This window comes from Megalobrama amblycephala, linkage group LG11 (genome assembly GCF_018812025.1).
Source record: "Megalobrama amblycephala isolate DHTTF-2021 linkage group LG11, ASM1881202v1, whole genome shotgun sequence".
Classification (NCBI taxonomy): Eukaryota; Metazoa; Chordata; class Actinopteri; order Cypriniformes; family Xenocyprididae; genus Megalobrama; species Megalobrama amblycephala.
Genome location: NC_063054.1, coordinates 8,928,674 through 8,954,140, shown reverse-complemented (window position 1 = coordinate 8,954,140; position 25,467 = coordinate 8,928,674). Strand labels below are relative to the sequence as shown.

At 37.9% G+C, this 25,467-nt stretch overlaps 2 protein-coding genes and 1 long non-coding RNA gene across 8 annotated transcripts in view; 1 reads left to right on the top strand and 2 right to left on the bottom strand.

The window, feature by feature from the left end:
• LOC125279080 (flavin-containing monooxygenase 5-like) overlaps positions 1 to 10,579 on the bottom strand; it is a 51,391-nt gene extending 40,812 nt beyond the window's left edge. Inside the window, exons 1-9 of one of the 3 annotated variants that reach the window (XM_048208568.1) lie at positions 10,353 to 10,579; positions 9,652 to 9,803; positions 9,295 to 9,483; positions 9,019 to 9,184; positions 7,141 to 7,283; positions 6,830 to 7,029; positions 6,388 to 6,743; positions 4,738 to 4,810; positions 4,062 to 4,635 (exon numbers count right to left, since the gene is read on the bottom strand). In XM_048208568.1, coding sequence (XP_048064525.1) covers positions 4,206 to 4,635; positions 4,738 to 4,810; positions 6,388 to 6,743; positions 6,830 to 7,029; positions 7,141 to 7,283; positions 9,019 to 9,184; positions 9,295 to 9,483; positions 9,652 to 9,783 — 1,689 coding nt within the window. In that variant the 5' untranslated portion in view covers positions 9,784 to 9,803; positions 10,353 to 10,579 and the 3' untranslated portion in view covers positions 4,062 to 4,205. Of the gene's footprint in view, positions 1 to 4,061; positions 4,636 to 4,737; positions 4,811 to 6,387; positions 6,744 to 6,829; positions 7,030 to 7,140; positions 7,284 to 9,018; positions 9,185 to 9,294; positions 9,484 to 9,651; positions 9,804 to 10,352 lie in introns of those variants that run through there. The other 2 variants (XM_048208569.1, XM_048208575.1) reach the window with 2 other exon arrangements.
• Positions 477 to 24,099, top strand: LOC125279083. 4 transcript variants are annotated; one of them, XR_007187309.1, is made up of 6 exons: positions 477 to 864; positions 1,026 to 1,142; positions 1,492 to 1,544; positions 1,808 to 1,890; positions 21,651 to 21,720; positions 23,969 to 24,099. It is a non-coding gene; the product is annotated as an uncharacterized LOC125279083 (long non-coding RNA). The 4 variants fall into 4 exon arrangements; XR_007187307.1 differs by having other exon boundaries at positions 1,026 to 1,544; XR_007187310.1 differs by having other exon boundaries at positions 1,026 to 1,544; positions 1,808 to 1,925.
• si:dkey-239i20.4 lies at positions 12,017 to 24,087 on the bottom strand. Its single transcript, XM_048208577.1, has 8 exons — positions 23,956 to 24,087; positions 20,813 to 21,001; positions 20,381 to 20,546; positions 19,778 to 19,920; positions 18,238 to 18,437; positions 17,774 to 18,129; positions 13,313 to 13,385; positions 12,017 to 13,220 (listed from the first exon to the last, which is right to left on the bottom strand). The coding sequence occupies exons 1-8, from the start codon at positions 24,085 to 24,087 to the stop codon at positions 12,854 to 12,856; spliced, it is 1,626 nt and encodes a 541-aa protein (XP_048064534.1). The 3' UTR covers positions 12,017 to 12,853.
• Positions 24,100 to 25,467: the final 1,368 nt, after the last annotated feature.

Below are 25,467 nucleotides of genomic sequence, written 5' to 3'. Positions count from 1 at the left end.
AAAAGACTGAATGGCAGCATTGGTTTTCAGCGTGAATGTCGTGAAAAACACTCAAAACACTTCCAAAACGCGAAAGAGCTTTGTGATTGACTGTACAAATAGCTTTGACACATAACCTGAGGTATATTTTAAAGACTGCCGATCAAGCTACAGAAAAAAAAGCAAATGGATCACTGCAATTCACAGAAACAGCTGGACTCCAGCAGAGAAACATGTATTTGCAGTTAAAATTTTGTGTCCAATTGTTGGATTTTGAGGTAAAATCATACCGTATATATTGTATTGTTATATATTATGTTGACAACTCATCAATTAAATATTTTCCATCTTATATTCTGCATAATTGGGTGTTTTTAAATAAACAACACTGACAAAAACTATACTATAAAACTATATATGTTTTAGGTCTGGACAATTTGACGATATAACATTGATATAAGTGATTACTTGGATTTAAACCTACCTATATTGTAGTTATATAAAATATTCACAGGCAGATTTGCTTTATATTTCCCTGCCGTCGAAATCAGGCATATATAAATGTCAGGAAACACGACTCCTGGCTGCATGTCAATATCCATGGATTAGGTTTATTTGACGTGTCATAAGGAACATTTTCGAGCCCCAGTTTCTCCTATTAAATCCAGTCACGCAGCAGGTTCTTTTGCCACTCAGTCCAGCTGAGGGAGCGCGTTCCGGCGGGAAAGTGACGTCGATGCATACCCTCTATTCACAACTAGCGAACAAGCCTTAATTAAAACATTTCACCTGCACTTTAAGGGTCCCGCGTCAGACGTTTTTCTGACGTCACGACGCACGAGCGTCTTGAACTTTCTGCTCGAATCGATTTTCTCGGACTGAAAGGTAGGTTGAACTTGGAAATTTGTTTTACTTTAAATATAGGATAATGTAGCATTATTTGAATGTGTGTTTTACAGTTAATTAACGCCGTTTGTGAACATGAATACAAACAGAATCGTAATTAATCGAATTTAAAATGAATGCCTCCTTTACCGTGTATGCAGCGCGAGATTATTTGAAATGCTGTGGGCAGGAAGTGCGCGCGGTGCGGGAGAAAACGCTCGAGGCTGTGAGGATTCCTGCGTTATAATCTTGTTTACAGTCTATGGTTATAATATTGAGTTAAGTTTTTAAATTAATATTTGTCTGTGCTTTTATTTGTCTTTGACATGCTCTGATTTCATGTATATGTTTGCCCAAAATGATGATCCAAATCTATAAGTAAAGACATTGTGAGCTAACCTTACATTTGCCTAACGTGGTGTTTTGCTTCGTCCAGGGGAAAATCAAAATGTTAGGATTTTAGTATAATATATAATGTTAGGATTTTAGTATTTTTAGTATAAATCATGATCATGATTTTAGTTGAAATAGTAGATTATAATAGTAGTATTTGCACAACTAATTAATTGACCTAACAAACAACTTTCGACCACTAATAAGTGCTGTAAAAATGTTTCTCCTCTTAAGACCTAAAGCTCTTCAATGATTTTTGATGACCAAGGACACTTTTGAAATACATGGTAAGTAATTTCTATAAAAATACTGATATAGTTAATGAATTACTAATGTTGGACAGGAGTAAAATCCATGTTGTTTATTGACTTTCATGTTATTCTCTTTAACAAATTTAAACTTGGAATTATCCAAACCAGATCCTCATTAACTCACCTTTATGCCATCCCAAATGCATGTTTTTTTTCTCTGAAAAATCTTTTGTAATAATTGTTTCCCCATTATTCAGATTTCTTTTTAAATTAGTATAATCACAACTGCTTTATCACAGACTGAAAACATTCACCTGAGAAGAGTGTGTCCTGTAGGCCCTTTTTTCCTGAAAGTCCTGAAGACCTCATCAACAAGTACCTTGTGAGTTGAACGTCTCACACCTTCACACCTTCTTGGTGAGAAATCCCTAAAAAAAATCCAATTCCAAAATTCCTGTTCCTTCTCTACAAAGTACTTGAATGCAACAAGGTCATAATCATGTCTTCAGAAGTACACACACAGTTTGTCTAACTCAAAAATGTTAGATCTGAGCTATCGCATGTTACCGTTGGTGTTCCCATAGGTTCAGTCTTGGGGCCTCTTCTATTTATTATTTATTTACTGCCACTTGGACATATTTTCAGAAAGTTCCTTCACTTTCTCTATCAAGCAGTCTAGTTGAAATTAAAAACTAGTTTTCATTTAATTTCTTTAAAGGTGCTAAAGAGGATCTTTTCGTCGACTGAGAAACCAAAGACTGTTAGTGAGTTTTTGAAATGAGCGCATGCGTAAGAACAACCCCCCCTCCTTTCGAGGGAACGCCTCCCAAAACTCGTAAACACTTGTATTGGAACATGAGTGTTTACCACCGGCATTCGCTGTGTTGTGTTAGTGGATTCATGTCGGACTCACCGCAGGTAACTCATAATCTGCAGTTGTTACTCCTGTCTCCTGACAAAAACATTGCATGCGGTGCCTGTGGAGTGTGGAAAGTTACTGGAGCACGCAGCCGCACACTTCTCTCACAAGGAACGTCACGGCAGTGATTGACAAGCCAGAGGGCCAATCGTTTACGCGATGATCGCGTAAACGATTGGCTAATGTTTTTAAGGCCCTACCTCGTGCACAGATGATGTATATTAATATTATTCCTTTCAGTACACCTAATAAATAGTCTTTTATCAGTTAGTAAAGACAGTTTCAAGTAATATTGCAAAAATGTATAAAACAAAACATTCTCTTTAGCACCTTTAAATAGTAATAAAACTGAAGTAGTTCTTGTAGGCACAAAGTCTAATCTGGCAAAAATATATGACTATTGACCAGTCCGTAGTTTTTCCATCTTCAGGTAAAAAGTCTGGGTGTTTTCCTTGATAGCACCTTATCCTTTTTAAATCGCATTAATAATATTATTCGTTCTGCCAATTTTCTTGCTCCCACATGTTACAATAGCTAATTTACTGAATGAATTAGTCAGTAGTCTTAATACTTTGATATAGTGATACTTGTTAATATATCCTAATTTAATTGTTTAGTAGTGTTTGGTTATATACCTTTTGATTCTACTGTAATGTATTGCTCTCTACTAATTTTTTCTCTTTTGAAATTTTTTTCCCTTTTGCTGTCAGAACATTGCAATATTTATTTACTTTTTAATGTGAAGAGTCAATTGGGTCATAAAATGAACACGTGTTACTCAGTCACTAATTTGTTTATTGGTGGGATGTGCCCCCTTCGTTTATATGCTGATTATGATCGTGCTGAGAGACTAAAACTTGAAAAATATCTTAAAAAAATATATTGGAAAACACATTAGACACCTTCTCACGCACTCGGCTGAGCTCCACGGCTATGTCTCCACCAGAATTCCCAATCCCAACGATCACAATTCTCTTCCCAAAGTAAGGATCAGGGTCCTTATATTCCCAACTGTGAATTACTGTCCCTGGGAATGTATCAATACCTGAAGTAGACAAAATTACAGTAAGCGTTATACCACTTAGTAAGCGTTATACACTTTATTTCAATGGTCCGCTTTAGACATACTAACTCTCAAGTAATTTTGCAACTACATGTCAACTAACTCTCATTAAAGAATAGGTTAGGGTTCGGGTTAGTAGAATAAGTTCATGTAGTTTTAGAGTTACTTATAGTTAGTAGAATGAATAGAATGAAAAGAATATATTGCTTGGAGGGACGCAAAAATTGAGAAGACACTTTTTTTTGGGGGCGGGGGCACTGAAGTTTTGTGAATGAATGTAAATTTCTCAGGGAAATGAATCATTTATATAATTAATATTATAATTACATTGTTTTAAATATCAACATGTTTTTCAATATCAACATATTTGAGTAAATTAACATGCTAAACGGACATGCTAAGAACTGCAGCAGTTGAGAGTGATGCACCATTAATACTTGAAATTTTAACACAAGAGTTTGATAGTGCAACATATTTACATACAAAACTTCACATAAAATCAATTATTTTACAATGAAATTAAATGTTCATTATACACAAACTGTGTTTCAAATCTTAAGGCACTTTGTGATTCAGTATCAAGTATTTTATTTAAGTAATGTGTCAATTATAACCTTTACATGATCTTGACTACGATTTACCCTAATTGAAGCACACTTGTTATGATATTAGATCTCATAAAAAGTATATTAAGTTTCTGATATATATTTCATGATCACTGTGTGTTCACTGGCAATGGTAGAAGAGCCCTGATCGTGTCCAGGAGTGATGAAGGGTCTGCTATGAGCGTGTGCAGACTGGCCCTGCTGTAATACAGAGCAGACAGCAGCGCTGCAACTGACACTGAGAATATGAGTGAATGAGAGGAGCGCTGTGACTGCGGCTCCGGTGCACAGCGTGTTTTCAGAGGCTTGGTGACTCGATCCCACTGAGTCAGGATGGCCTGACGCGCACCTTCCCATTGGCCCGGTCCGTGTAAGCGAAACTGGTACGGGGTGCAGGGCCCAAAGATGATATTCAGAGCCAGTCTAGGGTCTGTCAGGAGCAGCTTCAGGATAGAAGGACGGACACCCACTTGTTTCGCCAACTCATCCATGTAGGGGATGTAGTCCACCTGGATGGTGTGTCTCTGGGTGGCCACATACCTGCATGACAGTGTGATTAAGAAAAAAATTCTATTTTTACATGACTGTAGAAAATATGTAAATGCTGTGTTATAAAGTCATGTGAGATGACGTGTGGAGAACCTTTGAGCCATTGCCTCCTCTTTTGCTTTAATGTCCTTCATCATTGCACTCATTGGAGGCATTTCGCACAGCCCTAGTAAGTATATCACAGTTTATGTACAAAAACACTCTATACTTAATGTTCTGACATGTTCAGAAAGAATAATAAGAACAGAAAAAATAAGAATATCCTGAAAAATATTTTTAAGTACTATGTCATCATACTGTAACTTTCAGAACCAGTCCAAAAGGACCAAGACAAGAACAAAAGACAAAAGTCATTGTCTAATTGTCAAAATACTTTGCTTAAAGGATTAGTTCACTTTGAAATGAAAATTACTCCAAGATTTACTCACCCTCAAGCCATCCTAGGTGTATTACTTTCTTCTTTCTGATGAGCACAATCGGAGTTATATTAATAAATATCCTGACGCATTCAAGCTTTATAATGGAAGTGAATGGGACCAATGAGTATGAAGCTCAAGAAAGTTAAGTCAAGTCACCTTTATTTATATAGCGCTTTTTACAATGTAGATTGTGTAAAAGCAACTTTACAATTATAACTGGTATATAATTTTGGCTGCACAGCAGCTCTTAAAGAAAAAGGTGTCAATGCAGGCAGATACAAAGCACTGTTGAATATCAAATGTCAAGTGTCCCCAACTAAGCAAGCCAAAGGCGACAGCGGCAAGGAACCCAAACTCCAACAGGTGACATCAGGTGGCAAATAGGTGTTAAAATGTAGGGAAAAAAAACTTAGTCGGGGGGCCAGTTCTCCTCTGGCGAAAAGTGCTTTGTTACGATTCAGGTAGCTATCATAAGTCTGATAGGATCGCAACATTCAAAGTATTTATTCCAGTTCCATCCAGTTGAGGATCGTATTCATCATGCCGGTATGGACGGTTTGTTGAGGAACTGTGCCACTGGTTGTCGTGTTGATGAGGCCTTCACAGTGGATGATGTAGTTGACTCAATCTCTGCTGATACTTCAGGGCTGCGTTGTGGTCATGTCAAGGTGCAGGTCCTCTCTCACCTGGATACGGCCTGGATCTGGTTGACTACGGTGTATCCATCCATCATAAACGTTCTCCACACCTCTTTGGGGGGTTAATAAAGGCCTTCTGAAGCTTCTGCCAGACCACCTTCCATACTGAACTTATGAAAAAAAGTGTCAGTTACGCTTTTTGTAAGTTGAATACGGAAGGTGATATTTTAATCTATAACTTGTAAAATATGGACATTTTTCTTACACAAATGCATTGCTTCACTTCAGAAGGCCTTTATTAACCCCCCCGGAGCTGTGTGGAGAACATTTATGATGGATGGATGCACTTTCTTGAGCTTCATACTCGTTGGTCCAGTTCACTTCCATTATAAAGCTTGAATGTGTCAGGATACTTATTAATATAAATCCGATTGTGTTCATCAGAAAAAAGAAAGTCATATACACCTAGGAAGGTTTAAGGTTAAAGAAATCTACAGGTAATTTACATTTTAAAGTGAACTGATCCTTTAATTAATTGTCAGAGAGAAAATGCTCATGAAAAACAACATTTTAGTAGATTTAGTAGTACAGCTTTGTTGTTCTGAATTGTATGAATATGACCATGAATATGTATCAAGAATAGCCCTTAGTTTTCTGTGTAGAAGATCAGAATTATGATTTGATACCTTTAAAAACACGTGTCGCCCAGCGCGCTTGCATCTCAGAGATGGGCATAATGGCTCCCAGAGGCTGGACCAGACCAATCACGGCTAAAGTTGGGTGCTCTAGTGCTGGGGGATACATGTATTTGTACAGGGATACCTTGTTCTTTGAGACAGGAATTACATGTGAAGACAGGAAGGGGAATGAGAAAGTGTAGCCTGTGGCAAAAACCACCAGATCAATATCATCCTCAACTGTGCCATCCTCAAAAACCACACTTGATCCATGAAACTCTTGTACATTCGGCTTGACCGAGATGGTACCGGAGAGGATCCGGTTTGGTAAATCATCATTGTCCATGGGATGTTGGCTGAAAACTCTGGGAAATAAACAACAGACATTATATAGTACACTATGAAAAGTTTAATTGCAGCAAAGACAATTTCATTCCAGTGTTTAGAGTACCTGTGCGCAGGCTGGAGCCCATAGAGCTTGTGGTCAAACCGTTTATTAAGTTGTTTCTCTCTCACACCATTGATAAATCCAACAGGCAACATTTGAATAATCCAACCACGCATTCTGTTTTTATACACCATATCTGATGGAAGACCATTGTCTCCAACACGATTTAGTATCCAAGATCCCTTTCGGGTGCTCAGATAAACCTGGAATTAAAGTAAAGTAAGAAAGGGAAACAATGTGGAATACAGAGGCTTTAATAGGAGTATAATAATTCATACACTATAATCATTTATACTGTAGTTGTGGCATATCACCTGTTTGGCCATTCTGCTCAGCTCTACAGCAATATCTCCTCCAGAGTTCCCAATGCCAATCACAACTACCCTCTTCCCTCGCCATTCTTCAGGGGTTTTGTAGTCACGGCTGTGGAAGTATTTCCCCTTGAATGTGTCTATTCCTAAAAAGAGGATTTGAACAGGTAGCCATTTTAAAATAGCAAGTACAGCAAGTACAAAAGTATTCACACCCACTGAACCTTTCCACATTTTGACATGTTACAACTACAAACAAAAACGTATCTTATTGGTATTTTATGTGATAGACCAACACAAAGTGGCTAATAATTGTGAAGTGGAAGGAAAATGTTAATTTTTTTTTTTTACAAATAAATATCTGAAAAGTGTGGCATGCATTTGTATTCAGCCCCCTTTACTCTGATAACCCTAACTAACATCCAGAGGAACCAATTACCTTCAAAAGTGACCTAATTTATTTAATAAACTCCACCTGTGTGTAATTTATTCTCAGTATAAATACAGCTGTTCTGTGAAGCTCTCAGAGGTTTGTTAGAGACATTAGTCAACAAACAACATCATGAAGACCAAAGAACACACCAGACAGGTCAGAGATAAAGTGAACACCTCACGGAGCACTGTACAATCCATCATCCGAAAATGGAAAGAGTATGGCACAACTGAAAACCTACCAAGACATGGCCGTCCACCTAAACTGACAGGTCGGGCAAGGAGAGCATTAATCAGAGAAGCAGCCAAAAGGCCCGTGGTAACTCTGGAGGAGCTGCAGAGATCCACAGCTCAGGAGAACTATTAGTCATGCACTCCACAAATATGGCCTTTATGGAAGAGTGGCAAGAAGAAAGCCATTGTTGAAAGAAAGCCATAAGAAGTCCCTTTGCAGTTTGCGACAAGCCATGTGGGGGACGCAGCAAACGTGGAAGAAGGTGCTCTGGTCAGATGAGACCAAAATTGAACTTTTTGGCCTAAATGCAAAATACAATACATGTGTGGCGGAAACCTAACACTGCACATCACCCTGAACACACAACCGTGGCCACCGTGGTGGTGCCAGTATCATGTTGTGGGGATGCTTTTCTTCAGCAGGGACAGGGAAGCTGGTCAGAGTTGATGGGAAGTTGGATGGAGTCAAATACAGGGCAATCTTAGATGAAAACCTGTTAAGAGTCTGCAAAAGACTTGAGACTGGGGTGGATGTTCACTTTTCAGCAGGACAATGACCCATACAGCCAGAGCTACAATGTAATGGTTTAGATCAAAGCATATTCATGTGTTGGAATGGCCCAGTCAAAGTCCAGACCTAAATCCAGCTGAGAATCTGTGGCGAGACTTGAAAATTGCTGTTCACAGACGCTCTCCATCCAATCTGAGTGAGCTTGAGCTATTTTGCAGGGAAGAATGGGCAAAAATTTTACTCTCTAGATGTGCAAAGCTGGTAGAGACATACCTCAAAAGACTTGCAGCTGTAATTGCAGCGAAAGGTACAAAGTATTGACTCATGGAGAATACAAATGCACGCCACACTTTTCAGATATGTATTTGTAAAAAACATTTTGGACACCATTTATCACATTACTTCCACTTCACAATTATGTGCCACTTTGTGTAGGTCTATCACATAAAATACCCATAAAATACATTTTTGTTTGTTGTTGTAACAAATGTGGAAAAGTTCAGTGGGTATGAATACTTTTGCAAGGCACTGTATATATATATTTACTTCTGCTTAATGTTACAACAGTTGTACAAGAGCTGTGATTAGGCCTAATGACTCTTGTACAACTAAAGTTTACTATGAGTGTCCCAGATTGGCTTTTATTGACTTTGTGTTGGTGCACTTTGCACATAGACTCTGATTATTCATCACATGTACTGCACCTGGAAAGTCCTTTAGAGGGAGGTGAGGGTGACAGTGGTGACCGGTGCAGACCATCACAGCATCAAACACCTGCTTCTCTCTCTGACCATCCTTGGACTCTATCTCTACATCCCACTGTCCAGAGTGAGGGAAGTCTGGCCTTGGTGTAACATGAAGGACTTTTGTCTAAGAAACACAAAACATGAACTTGTGAATCTATGAAACCCCAAAACCCCAAAAAAGATAAATATGAGGTACAGTATATTTTTAACTTCACATTTGCTTTCAAGCCAGACCTGGAAACGGATGTGCCGTTTGAGCTGGAAGTGCTCAGCGTACATTCGGAAGTAGTCCATGATCAGGGAGTTGTGCATGTAGTTTGGGAAGTGAGCAGGGATGGGGAAATCACTGTAGCACATCATCTCCTTTGAAGTGTTGATAATCAAAGAGTGATAAATGCTAGCACGATCAGGATCAGGATTTTCCTAAAATGCAAAAACAAGAAGCAAAAATGGATCAGATTCTCACAGCATCTTGTTTATTGATGGTCTGCAATGAAGTGTCCCTCAGGGTTCAGTGCTTGGCCCCCTTCTTTTCTTCATTTGTACAACTTCAGTGGATCTGATCTTATAGAGTCTATAGACATATCTCACCTTAAACCTCCAAAGACCTCCAATGTCATCACTGGTCTCAAAACACACTGGCTCCAGGCCTTCATCCAGGCAGCATTTGATGCAGGTCAGCCCAGAGGCTCCTCCACCAATCACAGCAACACGTTTAGCCATGATGATACACAACTGTCAGACTTAAGGCAGATGCAGATGATAGAAAAATTAGATTTCCATCAGTGTTTTTCCATCACATCTAAAATTATGCATAGCATTTTGTTGTAGATATTAGGCTTGTGCTATGCAAAGATCATTTGTTTATGTAACTGAGTTGGTTTGAGATGAAAACATGAAATGTGCATTAAAAACCAAATGTCTAACGAATGTTAAACATTAACTTCACCGCCGTCTTGGACCCATGGGTTATCATATGAAGAGTCGCGATTTCACTGAATTCATAAATCACGAAGAATGACATGATGCGATATTATTCACATGTCTAAGACAGCGCACTGTGAATTTATAAACAAAAGAAATCTATATTTTAAACCGCAAACTATCTTTACTGCGGTGTGTAACCGGTGTATTTGAGAAATCGACTTGTTAAAGCTCTGACAAGAAGAAAACATACGGAAAAATAAAACGATTCCAGTCAGATTCGGAAAAACAACTAGGACTCGTGCCTGTGCCAAACGATAATGGAGTGATATTTGTGTCAATAAAAAGTTTGTGGCGAACCATCTTACCTAGTACCTAGTGTGAAGCAGAGAGTGAAGTTTATAGATGCTGGTCTCTCCACACAAACACTTCACCACACCCCTCGACCCCTGCATATACGTTAAAGAGGCGGAGATTCATGGCCGTCACTCTGGTCAATAAATCTGTGGTCCATAGAGTACCTCAGATGACGTGTTTTTGTAGGCCAACTGGGAAGTTAGTAGCGCACAGGTTCCCTCGATCGAAAGCCTATAGGATTTTTCCCATAGACTTTTGGAAAATTGCAAAAAATAAGCTTTGACAAAGAGTTATGACACTTACACTTTTTGTCTAATAAGATAATCTTTACAAGTTAACACAAAATTTTTTTTCATCATTTTTAAGCCTAAATAAAGTCGTCAGATATAAAAAGCTAACAGTAGCTATAAACGGACTACAGCAATGGTCGCAGATTAAGGTCACCACCACCAAACTTCCTCAAACTTTATTTAAAAAACAACTTTATTTAAAAACATGCTTGCTGATTATGATCTGCACTGTGTATGAATACATCCACTTTTTCATGAGAAATGCTGTCCAAATGTCCTGTTTGTCATGATGACGTCTAAACTCCCCGCCAATAGTCCCTTTTAGCAACTTGTTAGCAACTGCCATTTTTAAGACACAATAAAGGTTTAAAAAAATCACAAGCGGGTTATAACTGGTGTGTTTTATGTCATAGATCAAAATGTGAAAATATTTAGAGGCTTTGTTAACCACAGGCCTTATTTCAGGTGATTTAGCCCATTCAAAAAACCCATGGACTTTAGGGCAATGAAACCGGAAGTCTTAAAATCCTAACTCGCTTCTGGGTTTTGCTTACAAAAAACACGTCATCTCTGAGGTACTCTACAGAGTGGTGCAGGTATGACACTTTGTTTGTAGGCCAAAATGCGGAAGTGAGTTAGCATTTTAGCACTTCCGGTTCCATTGCCCCAAAATGTTTTTTTTTATTTTTTTTTATGGGATTTGGTTAAATGGCTGAAATAAGGTCTGTGGTGAACGCAAACTCAAGACAGTTTCACGTTTTATTCTACGACATAAAATGCATCAGTATTACCCCACTTATGATTTTTTTTAAGCTGTTATGTGTCTTGAAAAAAGCGGTTGCTAACAAGTGGCTGAATGGGACTACACAGGCAGTCGGGGACATTAAACGTCATCAAGAAGGTAAGCTCAGTCTGCTTTTACAGCCTCATTATGCTCATAATTGTACTCTTATAAATTCTATTATAAATTCTATTCTAACTCAAACGTGCTGGAAAAATGTTTTTAGATAAAAACTGAAAGAGTTGTCGGAAGCTTAGTGATGATGACGTTGAAGTCGAGCGACCGTGGTGTAGTTTGTTTATAGCCTACCTTTAGCTTTTTACTTCTGGCGACTGCATTTAGGCTTCAAACTTCAAGTTATGTTCATCTGTGAAAATTATCTTGATGGACAAAACGTGTATCGTAACCCTTTTGTTAAACACAGAGCTTATTCTTTTGCGATTTTCCAAAAGTCTATGGGAAAATATGCACAGGCTTTCATTCAAGGGAACCCATGCGCAGCTAACTTCCGGGTTGGCCTACAAAGTGACGTCATACATGCACCACTCTATAGCATTGAATTAGTTTAATTTTGACAAATATTTGATGTTGGATTGCACCTCTACAAACTAAGGTAGAGTGGGTTAAATTATTAATACATTACATTAAAAAAGATAAATTAATTAAAAAATACATTTAAAACAAGGCACCAACTTGTACGTACAGTATTCTGTGATTGTTTCAGAACAGCCCAGTCTGTTTCACAGAGAGGGGAAAAAAAAAAAAGAGACAGTCCTTGAGAGGTGTGTTTTCCCCCAGTCTACACTACTTTTTTTTTTTTTTTTTGTAGACCTGTATAGATGCATGGAAATACTCCATGCTCAGAGTAGTGTGTGGAAATTATATTTGGGTTTTCTTCAACTTTTAGCACTTTTATGTCCCAAGGAATACATTTTATGTTATACGAAGGTCACATTAAAATGGTTGGAGACATGTTTACCATGCTTTCTTTTATTAAAATATTAAATTAAAATGATGAGTAAACATTGATAACAACTGCAACAACTATAACTACTGCAACTATAAGAGCCTTCATCTTTTTGAGCTGTTCATCATCACAGAATGATACTAGACCTGCCAGATTCAGGCTTCTCCAATGATTTAAAAGCATATAATAAAAGACTAATAAATGCTGCTACTCTATGTGATGATGGTCAAAATATAAGGACACTATTCCCTGTTTACAAAACAACAACATAAAATGATTATTTTGTCTGGGACTTTGGCAGAGCACTTGTTATGACTCAGAAAATAAATAGACTAGTTAGACCACAAAGCTGATGTTTAATTTTAATTTCCTTCAAAGATGAAAGGTTTTAAAATACATTGTATTATAAATGATAATGATTTCCAAGAATTAGATAAAGAAATAATAAGGTTAAAGTGCAAATGCAAAACAGAGCTACTCAAAAATTGAATTGAAATTCTTTTGCATTGCCATAATGGCTAAAATCACAGCAGCCCCTCCTGACAGGCCCAGCCAAAAGAACAAACTGAAGGATGAAGGTTCTGGAATGGGCCGTGTCTTCATGGGTTTGGCCACACGCTCCCATTGGGTAAGAATAGCCTGACGGGCACCTCTCCAGTGCCCTGGTCCGCTTAGCCGAAACTGGTAGGGAGTACAGGGGCCGAAGAAAACCCTCAGTCCCACAGCAGGGTCCCTCAGGAGCAGCCAGGCAATGTTGGGACAGACACCAACTTCCTTTGCTATTGTGTCTAGGTAAGGGATATAGTCCACTTGAAGAGCAGCCAGCTTAGGACAGAGGTAACTGTAGAGAGATAGCAGAGTTCAAAATGGGTATTGATTAACTGTCAAACCAAACTCTGTTTGGAATTACCATCAAGGTAAATAAATAATTACCTCTTTAAATTTGCCTTTATGTCCTTCTCAATTATTTTATTCATTTTATCAGCTGGAGGAAGATGGTTTAGTCCTTGAAGAACAGAAGGAGAATTAATAAATGCAAAAAGTTTTCAAACCATAATCATTTATAAATAATTAAATCATATATGAAAGTCACATTAAAACTGTCTTGGAAATGTGTTTACCATGCTTTCATAATTTTTTTACATTTTATATACAGATTTATTGGTAACACTTAACAATAAGGTCCCATTAGTTTATTAGTTGTATTAACTAACATGAACTAAGGATGAGCATTTATATATATATATATATATATATATATATATATATATATATATATATATATATATATACACACACACACACTAAAAAAAATCCATCTTTGCAATACAGAGGTGACACAGAATGAGAAGTGGCATTAATATATTTACACAGCATTTACAATTTGTCTACATAAATTTAATTCAATATTTAAATATGGCTTTTTTTTCTAATTTTAACTTTTTAATTAAAATGTCCCTTAAATATGAAACTAAACTAAACTGCCAGTAGGTGGCAGCAAGTCACTGTCTTAAAGCGGAACTCAGATTTGCGAAGCTCCCCCTACAGGTTCCTTCAGTGAATCACACTGTCGTAAATACTCCAAGTGCAGCTCTGGACTACAACGACTACAACGCTCACCAGCGCAGTAGTTTTGCAAATACAGCACAAGAAATCTCGATGGAGGTGGGTAATTTTCGAAATTGTCTTAGTCATAATATATACATTGTTTTTGAATTACCGTAAAGCATTTTGTCACTCTCGCGTAAACGTGAACATGAGGCGAGATTGTGTCGGGTCGGCGCAGCTCAACTTGCAAGTGCTATTTTTTGGCGTAGATGTGCCAGAGGGGGTTAGTGCTCGCCTCACACACACCACTACAAGTCAATTAACCATCGTAAGGACTTAGAAAACTATTTATGAAGGTAAAAAAGTTACTTAGTTCTGCTTTAATGAGTGAGTGAGTGAGTGAGTGAGTGAGTGAGTCAACCGATTTGTTCAAATGACTGATTCATTCAGGAACGAAGCTCGGATTCATTCGTTCTAAACGAGGATTCAGTCAGAATAACAAAAACATCTCTGTTGCACAGGGGCTCTGTTCTGCTGTTCATCATTTTGAAATTTTCATTGGTGAAATAAAGGAAAAAAACAATATTAACAATACTGTGTCTAAAATGTAACTCACATTGTTCATTTAACAATAAGTTTAAGGAACATTGCATCTGTGCTGATTTGTGAAAAACGGCACTCTTGCTCGTGTGATATTGTAAAACAACTACATCTTATAATATGATATAATGACAAAAAATCGTCGGGGCAAAACATACCTATGTATCTTGAATTTTGAGGGCATATAACTGTATGCATAACTACATCACGCTGAATAAGACGAGTAAAGAAAACGAGGCAGGCTATTATTAAAATAATCACCCTTTATTTAAATATATGAACAAGAAAATGCTGTTAACAGGTTAATATAACATTTCCCATTCCATGACTAGTAAAATAATCACAACTTACTCTCTGTAAAATGACGTAATCTGCAGGGTGATAGACACAGAGGTGGGTAAAAAGGTTGGTGGTGTTGCCACCCTTCGCACTGACTGTAGCTAGGCAAATCCTGCGGATTGGGCTGTCTAAGGAGCCGAAAAACTCCCATACTGCATTAAGGTGCAATACCGCCACCTGAGAGCTCAACCAGGTACTGGCGCTGGAGTATTTACATGATATCATAAGCGTCATATTCATTTTAAATATTGTGGTTATCGTCAATACCGGAATATCACGAAACCCTAAATTAACACGATATCGATATTTCATGCTTTGAATATCACGGTTATCGTCAATACTGGTATATTGCGACACCCCTAATATATATATGTACTCTATACTATATATGTTCATGACTCCACCATAAGAAAGAGACTGGGCAACAATGGCCTGCATGGCAGAGTTCCAAGACGAAAACCGCTGCTCGTCTCAGTTTTGCTAGAAAACATCTTGATGATCCCCAAGACTTTTGGGAAAATACTCTGTGGACTGACGAGACAAAAGTTGAACTTTTGGAAGGTGTGTGTTCCATTATGTCTGGCGTAAAAGTAAAACAGTAAAATGTGGTGGTAGTGTGATGGTCTGAGGCTGTTTTGCTGCTTCAGGACCTGGAAGACTTGCTATGATAAATGGAACCATGAATTCTGCTGTCTACCAAAAAATCCTGAAGGACAATGTCCGGCCATCTGTTTGTGACCTCAAGCTGAAGAGAACTTGGGTTCTGCAGCAGGACATTGACCCAAAACACACCAGCAAGTCTCTGAATGGCTGAAGAAAAACAAAATGAAGACTTTGGAGTGGCCTGGTCAAAGTCCTGACCTCAATCCTATTGAGATGCTGTGGCATGACCTTAAAAAGGTGGTTCATGCTTGAAAACCCTCCAATGTGGCTGAATTACAACAATTGTGCAAAGACGAGTGGGCCAAAATACCTCCACAGCGCTGTAACAGACTCATTGCAAATTATCGCAAACGCTTGATTGCAGTTGTTGCTGCTAAGGGTGGCCCAACCCGTTATTAGGCACTTTTTCACACAGGGCCATGTGGGTTTGGATTTTGTTTTCCCTTCATAATAAAAACCTTAATTTAAAAACTGCATGTTGTGTTTACTTGTGTTATCTTTGATTAATATTTATCAATATCAATAATAGTGGTCTAAATATTAAAATATGTACATATTTCGTCTGTGGAAGTCTCAGGACCAAAAAATGTTTGTCCAATCAGTGCATTAAGTCAGAATGTCTGTCAGTGCATGTATTTCCATACCTCTGTGCACACCGCTCACACAGACGTCACACGTCATCTGCGCGTTCAATGAGGTTATGCAGAGTTGGAGACAGAAAGTCATTGAGTGCCACAAACAAACGGCAGCTGTCTTTTACAATTTCTCCTGAATCAAAACAATGATCTTATGCTGCGTTCACGCCATGTCGTAACCATAATTTAGAGATGGCAACCTGTGACATTCTAGCCTGACGTGGTCATACTCAATTCTAGTTCGAATATGAGTCTGATACTGCTCCATTGGGCTTTGATTATGGGGGCGTATTTCAACCGATCCAGGAAAGACCTCAGTTGGATAGACCTACAACCAATCAGAGCTACAGAGTAAGTGACGTATGTTGAGCGACGCATAGTTGTCAACAGAACTCTTCTTAGCGACAATCGGGGCCAGCTGATAAATCAAACTTTTGCCGAATCCCGTAGGAAGGATGGCAAAGACATCTTTCCCATCGACAAATGCCTTGATCGCGGTCCTCTGTTCCTTTTTTAAAATTAATGCGCTGTTGATATCTTCTATAACGGACGCGATGCCGGAATCTACACATCTCAGTTCTTCAACAGCCATCATTGTTGTAAACTAATTGACCTTTCGCAAAGACACGCCCCCCTTAGTTACTGTTGCTTTGTCCGACAAGCCGTGGCGCTGTCACGCCACACAGAGTGGAAAATACATCGCGGAGCAAAGAGGAAACTGACAACACATCGACAGACGAGACAGAGCAGGTTACTTATGATATTAAACAAAGTCCCAGCTTTCAAACTGTGTAGTTATTAAAAAAATTCAAACAATAAAAACCGTTTTGTGGCTCTTTAATGGGTTGTGACCATGACCGTGACAGATTGCTGTAGCGCCTCAGCTCAAGAGGCTCGTGAACCGATCATCAAATAAACATGAATGAACATGAAAATGAATGTTGTTTCAAACGCGGAAAGACGTCAATATGCACAATTTTTCAAGTTTAACTCCACCGAGGTTAATCTTCTAACTCCTGACTGCTTTGTCGGACAAAATGGCGGATGTGGCGTTCTGATTGGTTAGATCGCTTGTCAATCAAACTCCCCAAGCGCTCTTTGATGACGTGGCTGATTACGTTTCTGGTGATAATCTGTCAATCATCGCCCTGACAATGTGATTGGTCCGAACAGTTTCTGTTCGAGATCGAGTCCAGACCGAACTCCCCGACCTCAAAATGTTGTGGGCGGGGCTAAGTTCGGCTGGCATCCAGGCTAGTGACATTCTACTCTGAGCTGTTCATGTCCTTAGAATCTGCATCAGTCAGGTGGTCAGAGCTCTCTAAGTTACATTCATCATTATTGTAATGTCATGTGCTTTGAGACATGAGGTAATTTAACTCTGTCTCCTTTGACGCTTTGCTTAATCTGCTCTGGCTGTGTCATTTGTTTTGGAGGAGGCATGGCTTTGGAGAGCGCTCTGAAGGGAGGGTGGGATGTAATGCTTTCAAAGCTAGCTTGCTATTGCTAGCCGCTCCGCTACCCTACTTTTAATGATTACAAATTTTATATTTGCTTCTCCTATAACTCTCAAAAGAAATTTTCATGACCTGTCATGTTTGCTCTGTACCTGCGATGACCCTGGTGGCCCAGCGAGCCTGCAGTTCTACAGCTGGCATGATCGGCCCTCTGGTCTGCAGCAGGCCCATGATGGCCAGTGTTGGACGCTCGAGAGATGGAGGAAAGATTCTTTTGTAGAGTCTCAGATCTCCATCAGCACCAGAGTTTAGGGTGGCGGGGAGGAAGGGAAATTTATAATCATATCCTGTGCATAAGATCACTGCATCAATCTTCTCTTCAACGGTCCCATCATCAAAGACAAGCGTCGAGCCTTGGAACTTCTGCACATTTGGTTTCATCACCAGTTCTCCTACCAGAATGCGACCTGGGAGGTCATCGTTGATAACAGAACGCTGGTCAAGGATCCTGGAATCACAAAAGATTGACAAAAGTCACTGTGAATGATGAGTTAATTTTGAAATAATCTGTCAGGGCTTTACTTTAATCATCAAGGATAAAGTTTTGGCACTTCACCTGTGCTCAGGCTGTAGTCCATAGAGTTTATGGTCATGTCTCTGATTTAGGCTTCTCTCACCAATCCAGTTGAGCAGAGGTCTAGGCAGGAGGCAGTAAATCAGGTCTCGAACTCGTCTAACCATCGTCATATCTAGAGGAAGCCCTTTACCGACCATGCGACCTATGACCCATGCCCCTTTACGGGTACTCAGGAACGTCTAAGTGAGGAATAGGGAGACCAAAGTAGGGTGAGAAAGGAAGACTGAATTAGTGGATAGACCAGAGTGCATTTGAACTAATTGAAATACAGAATATTCATGAGAACCAAGAAAGTAATATATATTCAGAATTGGTATGGTTTAAATGTAAAGACTATAGGCCAGAACACACCAAGCCGGCGACGAAAGCAGACTGCGGGATTGGCTCATGTCGGCAGCGTCTGTGTCCAAAGTTGGCCTGACACACCAAACCGACACTAAACAGCCGACGGCCAAGTAGCACGTCAGTTCTGCGCCTGTGTGAGATGAAATGCCTTTCCATACCAGCAGGTGGCAGTAGCTGAACAGCCAATCAGAATTATCAGATGGCCCGATGAGCTCCGACGCCGATTCAACATTTCGAATCGGCCGAAAAAAAGCCGACGAGGACCAACTTCAGCCGACGGTGCAGAACACACTGAGAAAACTTAGTCGGCCAACGAAGAAAAATTGACCGTCGGCTTGGTGTGTTTCTGCCTTATGACCTGTAACGTGTATGTTCTGTTTTATTGTCACTGAGTTTTGGTTTTCCCCTATCTGAGTATTTCCAAGTTTTAAAATTAAAGTCTTTTTTTTGTCTTTTACTCCTTCATTGTGCGCTTGATTACAGCCACACTGTGACATGACCCTTTTCACAGAATTTGAAGATTGATTTAATCAGTCATAGAAATCTAGAAACTTTATTGTACATTATTTACATATACATTACCAGTCAAAATTATGGGGTTGGTATATTGTCATGTGACTCACCTTGGTCTCATGTGTTAATTTTTCATTGGTTCATTGGTTTAATCATTGCTTTCAGGTGTCTTGTTATGTCATGAGTCTCTGTGTATTTAAGCCCTCATGTTTGCCATTGTTCTTTGTCAATTATTGTCACGTGTAACCACTGTTTGTGAGTTTTTTAGTTCTAGTTTTGCCAAGCCATGCCATGTCAAGTCTTTGTTTTTGTATTTATGTTAAATAAACTGCACTTGGATTTGTCAAGACTTGCCTCCTGTGGATTCATTACAGTTTGGTTGAATACCTTTTGATTCTACTGTAATCCATCGCTCTCTTAATTTTTCCTCTTTTGAAAAATATTTTTTTTCCCCTTTTGCTGTCAGAACATTGGAATAATATTTATTATTTAATGTGAATTGGGTCAAAAAAAAAGGAACACGTGTTACTCAATTGCTAATTTGTTTATTGGTGGTATGCACCCCCTCCATTTATATGCTGATTATGATCATCCTGAGACTCTAAAACTTAAAACTTAAAAAATATCTGTAAAAAATAAATTTGGAAAACACATTAGACACCTTCTCACACACTCGGCTGAGCTCCACGGCAATGTCTCCACCAGAATTCCCAATCCCAACGATTACAACTCTCTTCCCAAAGTAAGGATCAGGGTCCTTATATTCCCAACTGTGAATTACTGTCCCTGGGAATGTATCAATACCTGAAGTAGACAAAATTACAGTAAACGTTATACCATATATGGTTACACCTTATTTCGATGGTCCGCTTTAGACATACTAACTATAAGTAACTTTGCAACTACATGTCAACTAACTCTCATTAGAGTATACGTAGATTGTTAGTAGACTGTTAAGGTGTAGGGTTCGGGTTAGTAGAATTAGTTTATGTACAGTTAGTAGACTGTTGGGGAGCATCAAAGTAAAATGTTAGCAGATATTAAGCAGACAGTCTACTAATACTCTAATGAGAGTTAGTTGACATAGTTGCAAAGCTACTTATAGTCAGTAGAATGTCTTCGAAATAAGTGTTACCCAATATTAAAGCTTCTATACATATAGAGCCATATGCATAGAGCAATACAGCGAATTAGTATTACACACAGTGCTGAATTCTGCACAGTAAAGCCATTTTAACATTCTTTTATCATATGATCAGATCACCTGGGAAGTCTGAGAGGGGTTTGATGGGTTGTGTGTAGTGTCCTGCACACACAAGCACCCCGTCAAACACATGTTTCTCTTCTTGTCCATCTTTGTCTGCGGTCACCACCTCCCACTGACCTGAATCAGAGAAATCAGGCCTCTGCCTCACACTGCGAACTGTGGTCTGCAATACACAAAACCACAAAGAGCTGATCTTTTATAAAAGGAATAATTCTCATTCAAACACTCCAAAAGAACATACACACACTTGGAATAATGTGAAAATAATTTTCTAAATTTCCTAGATCATCATTGTCAAACAAATACTCCTAACTCTAAAATCTCATTGGTTAAAAAAAGAAATGTTAATCCAGGGCCAATATTGATGTTGATCCAGAAACATCCTTCTTGGTGAATTCTCAGCGGATGTTATGTCATGGTGTTATTTACCTGAAAGTGAATGTGCTTGAGCAGATTGAAGTGCTCAGCATAGAGTTTGAAGTACTGCATGATCAGAGAGTTATGCATGAAGTTTGGGTAATGATCCGGCACAGGAAAATCACTAAAGCACATCATCTCTTTAGAGGTGTTCACTATGAGAGAACGATAAATGCTGCAACGTTCTGCCTCAGGTTTTTCCTGTGAATGAACAGGGGGACACGGTTAATCACTTATTAGCAGATTGATAAGAAAAAACAAACAAACCTCAACCAGCTTTGAAATTTTTGATTAAAGGTGATGTGTGTAATAGTTTAATTTAAAAATAATATCTACTATGTTAAGTAAGTGTTAATTGTACCATATTAAGTTAGTAACATAGCTAAATGAGACATTAGCTACACCATCGGAAATGTTTTTCGAGCCGCATTTTGAAAAAAGTGGTCATTATCTGTTAACTTTAGCCTTTCTTATTGCTAATAGCCTTCTCTCTTTCCCTGCTATTGGTTCTCCCCACAGCATTTTTCTGCGGTGACCAATAAATGGGGAATAAAGTTGTAAAGTATGCTGTGAACTTAGTGTAGGCATTTTGACCGTTATTATCAACCAGAGAAATGAGGGCAAAGGTAGAGTAAATTCATCTTAAATTAGTAACATTAGCTGGGCTTCGTAATTTTCTCCCCTGTGATACGGAGCAGCCATTGTCTGCCTCGTCAACTGAAAAATGTGTACTGCCTAATCTAAGATAAATCGTTAGGAGCTAGGAGCAATTGTTTGACTCTGTGCTACCACAGGTGAATTTTATTAACAGTCTTATTCTACTCTTATTCTTTTGATACTATTTTTGCAGCCTTGTGCCACAGCCACTGGCATTGAAGGGACTGTGACGCTACCAACCAAGCTTCACTTGATTGTCCAAGGTAAGGTTGATGTCTTCCTCATTTTTAATGTATTTTCAAGTGTCAAATCATCCAGAGATTTGTTATGAGCAGTTTCATGTAGGAACTATTTTCTTTCTACCGATAGGTCCTACATGAAACTGCTCACAGTATGATCTGTGGATTATCTTGAGTAACCAGGTCATGATTTCTGGAAAGAGACATTGCTGATGAGGTTTTCAAAGGGATTTTTTTTGGCGCTTTGAGCAACACAAGCCAAGCTTTTTATAGTCCCATCATATACAAAAAATATCTCCAAAACTCTGCAATTCAGACCAAAACAATCTAGAAGGATAAATAGCACTACATGTAAGAGGAAAAATGTGTATTTTTGATTTTGAGGTGAACTGTGTCTTTAAGCAAGTGCAACAACACAAGACATAGCAAGCCAGCTAATATTACTTAATAGTCCAACAGAAAGAAGGCCAGTTCGATGTCTGTTTGGCAGCCTTTCATTTTGTGACCAAAAAGCCAGTCTGACACTCATGCTGACATGAGAACCATTAATATGTTGAGATACCACCTGGAATTTAACAGAATGTTAATATTAAAAATGGAAAAAAGCTTTCGCCATGAGGTCTTGGTGCTAATAATGACCTTCAGATCTTCAGCGACTGCACTGCTAACTTTACTGTTAAAAAGATAACCTGAGAGTGAGTATGCTTCTAACTAGTCATGTATTCATTTCATTTAAAGGATCTAAATGTAAACAAAAAGGTTGCCTCACTGCCTGAAGTCAATATAAAAGGCCTATATCTGCAATTGTCTTGGTTTTAAAACAAAAAAATAATAATATATTATGAAAATGACAGTTTGTAATATCAAAACAAACTGTTAAGTGATTAGGTATGTAACATTGTGAATTATACACCTGAACAACTCTATTTACTTTTTACTACGGAAGAGGATTAGGGCCAAACAATAATAAAAAAAATAAAACCATCTCGAGATTAAAGTTGTTAAATTACGAGAAAAAACTTGTTAAATTTGAAGAAAAATGTCGAGATCAAATGTTGAGAATAAACTTGCTAAATTACGAGAAAAAACTCGTTAGATTATGAGAACAAATTCGTTAAATTATGAGAAAAAAGTCGTTAAATTATGAGAACAAATTCGTAATTTAACGAAATTGTTCTCGTAATTTAACAACTTTTTTCTCATAATTTAATGACTTTATTCTCAACATTTTCTCGACTTTTTTCTTGAAATTTAACATTTTTCTCATAATTTAACTAATTTGTTCTCGTAATTTAACGACTTTATTCTCAACATTTTATCTCAACTTTTTTCTCGAAATTTAACAAGTTTTTTTCTCGTAATTTAACGACTTTATTCTCAACATTTTATCTCAACTTTTTTCTCGAAATTTAACAAGTTTTTTTCTCGTAATTTAACGACTTTATTCTCAACATTTTATCTCGACTTTTTTCTCAAAATTTAACAAGTTTTTTTCTCGTAATTTAACAAGTTTATTCTCAACATTTTATCTCGACTTTTTTCTCGAAATTGAACGTTTTTTTCTTGTAATTTAACAAATTTATTCTCAACATTTTATCTCGACTTTTTTCTCGAAATTTAACGAGTTTATTCTCAACAAGTTTATTCTCAACATTTTATCTCGACTTTTTTCTCAAAATTTAAGGAGTTTTTTCTCGTAATTTAACGAGTTTATTCTCAACATTTTATCTCGACTTTTTTCTCTAAATGTAACAAGTTTTTTTCTCGTAATTTAACGAGTTTATTCTCAACATTTTACTCGAAATTTAACGAGGTTGGTTTTATTTTTTTATTATTGCTTGGCCCTAATCCTCTTCCGTAAAATTCAGCTTTGCATCACAGGAATAAATTATTTTAAAATATATACATGTATAAGTAGAAAATTCTTGTAATACATTTTTTCATAATATTACTATTTGTTCTGTATTTTTAATTAAATAAATGCAGCCTTGGTGAGCATAAGAGACTTTTTTCAAAAACGTTACCGACCCCAAACTTTTGAATGGTAGTGGTAGTATTTTAATTATTGAGGCATGGCCTAATGGCACCTGATCTTGTTTTGTTTAGATGAGAGCATGTGCTTAAAATCATTATTTTCAATTTTCATTATATCAGTCATTTTTGTGGTATGACAGATGGCACAGAATGACACACTTCACCTTTATTGTTAAGCTGTTTTGTTTCAGACATTAAATGTTTAAAATTGAGTTTAATTTCAACCTTAAACCTCCAGAGTCCTCCAATTCCATCACTGCTCTCAAAACACACTGGCTCCAGCCCTTCATCCAGACAGCATTTGATGGCGGTCAGCCCAGAGCTGCCTGCTCCAATCACAGCCACACGCTTAGCCATGCTGTCAGTCTGCATAGGAAACATGGAATGATCATTTGAAGAAAAGACATGGTCATGTGAAAATGCACACAGCTTATAAATAGGTTAATCTGGTTAATCATTGAGAAAAAATATCACATGACAACAGATGATGACGCAAAGACAGACACCAGTCTAAACATATGCTGCAAGCTTGACTCTTATGACAAGAAAAAGGAAATCTTACCTTTTAACTGAAGATTATCTCAAGCCCTCAGAGATAAAAAATGCCAAAATTATTTTTTTTTTCTGTCCGTAATAGTTAGAGCAGCTTTCCCTGCAACCGTCTCAATGAAATCAGCCTGTTATGTAACTATCTGAAGTCTCAAAGAGGAGGGTGATCTCAGCTGGCACTAGTTTGAGGTGGATCAAACTGGAATGAATAATTAAGAAGAAAAAAAGCGTAGGTTAGGTCTTCAGGACTATCAAGAATGTTCAGTCATTTCTCATTATCACAGACAGGCAAGTCTTTATCTTTTGGGTGTTGTCATAAATCTTATCATGAAACAAAAGTTGAGTTCAATGGTTTTCACAAATAGTCTAAAGCCTGTTAATAATAAAACTAACATTTGAAACATGCAGAGGTCTCCTATATTTAAATACCAATAAAATGCATATCTTTTTTTACACTTTTTATTTCCCAAGAGGGGGGAATCACATTATAAATTGAAAGTTTTTCTCCAAAACACATTGGCCACAACTTTTGCCACCCCTAGAATTTTTTATGAGTAAAATATCTCTGAAGTATATTCCCACAAAGGCCAAATTCCCTTAATCATTCATCACAATGAGTAAAACCAAAGACTATAGTTCTGATGTGCAGCAAAAGATTGTTGAGCTTCACAAAACAGAAAGTGGCTGTAAGAAAAAAGCTAAAGCATTGAAAATCTATAATTTTAATTAAGAAGTTCCAATCAACTAAAGATGTTATGAAGCTGCCTGGAAGAGGACGTGTGTCTTGCAGAGATTAGTTGAGACTTGAGTCTCAGAAAACCTAAAAAAAAAAAGATCAAACAGCACGTACATCCCCACAAGTTGTTTGGGAGGGTTTCAAGAAAAATCCTCCTCGCTCATCCAGAAACAATCTCCAGCATATTCAGTTGTCAGACACGACTGGAACTTCAAACGGAACCGGCTTCTATGGTCAGATGAAACAAAAAAAAGCGCCTTTTGACAGCAAACCCACCAGATGGATATGGTGCACACATGGATAAAAAGTACACCATGCCCACGGTTAAATATACAGCTGGATTTTTAATGTTGTGGGCCTATTTTTCTGCTGGCTCCTGGACATCTTGTTCAGATAGATGGTATCATGGTTTCCATCAAATAGATAAAAAAACAAAACCTGACCACTTCTGT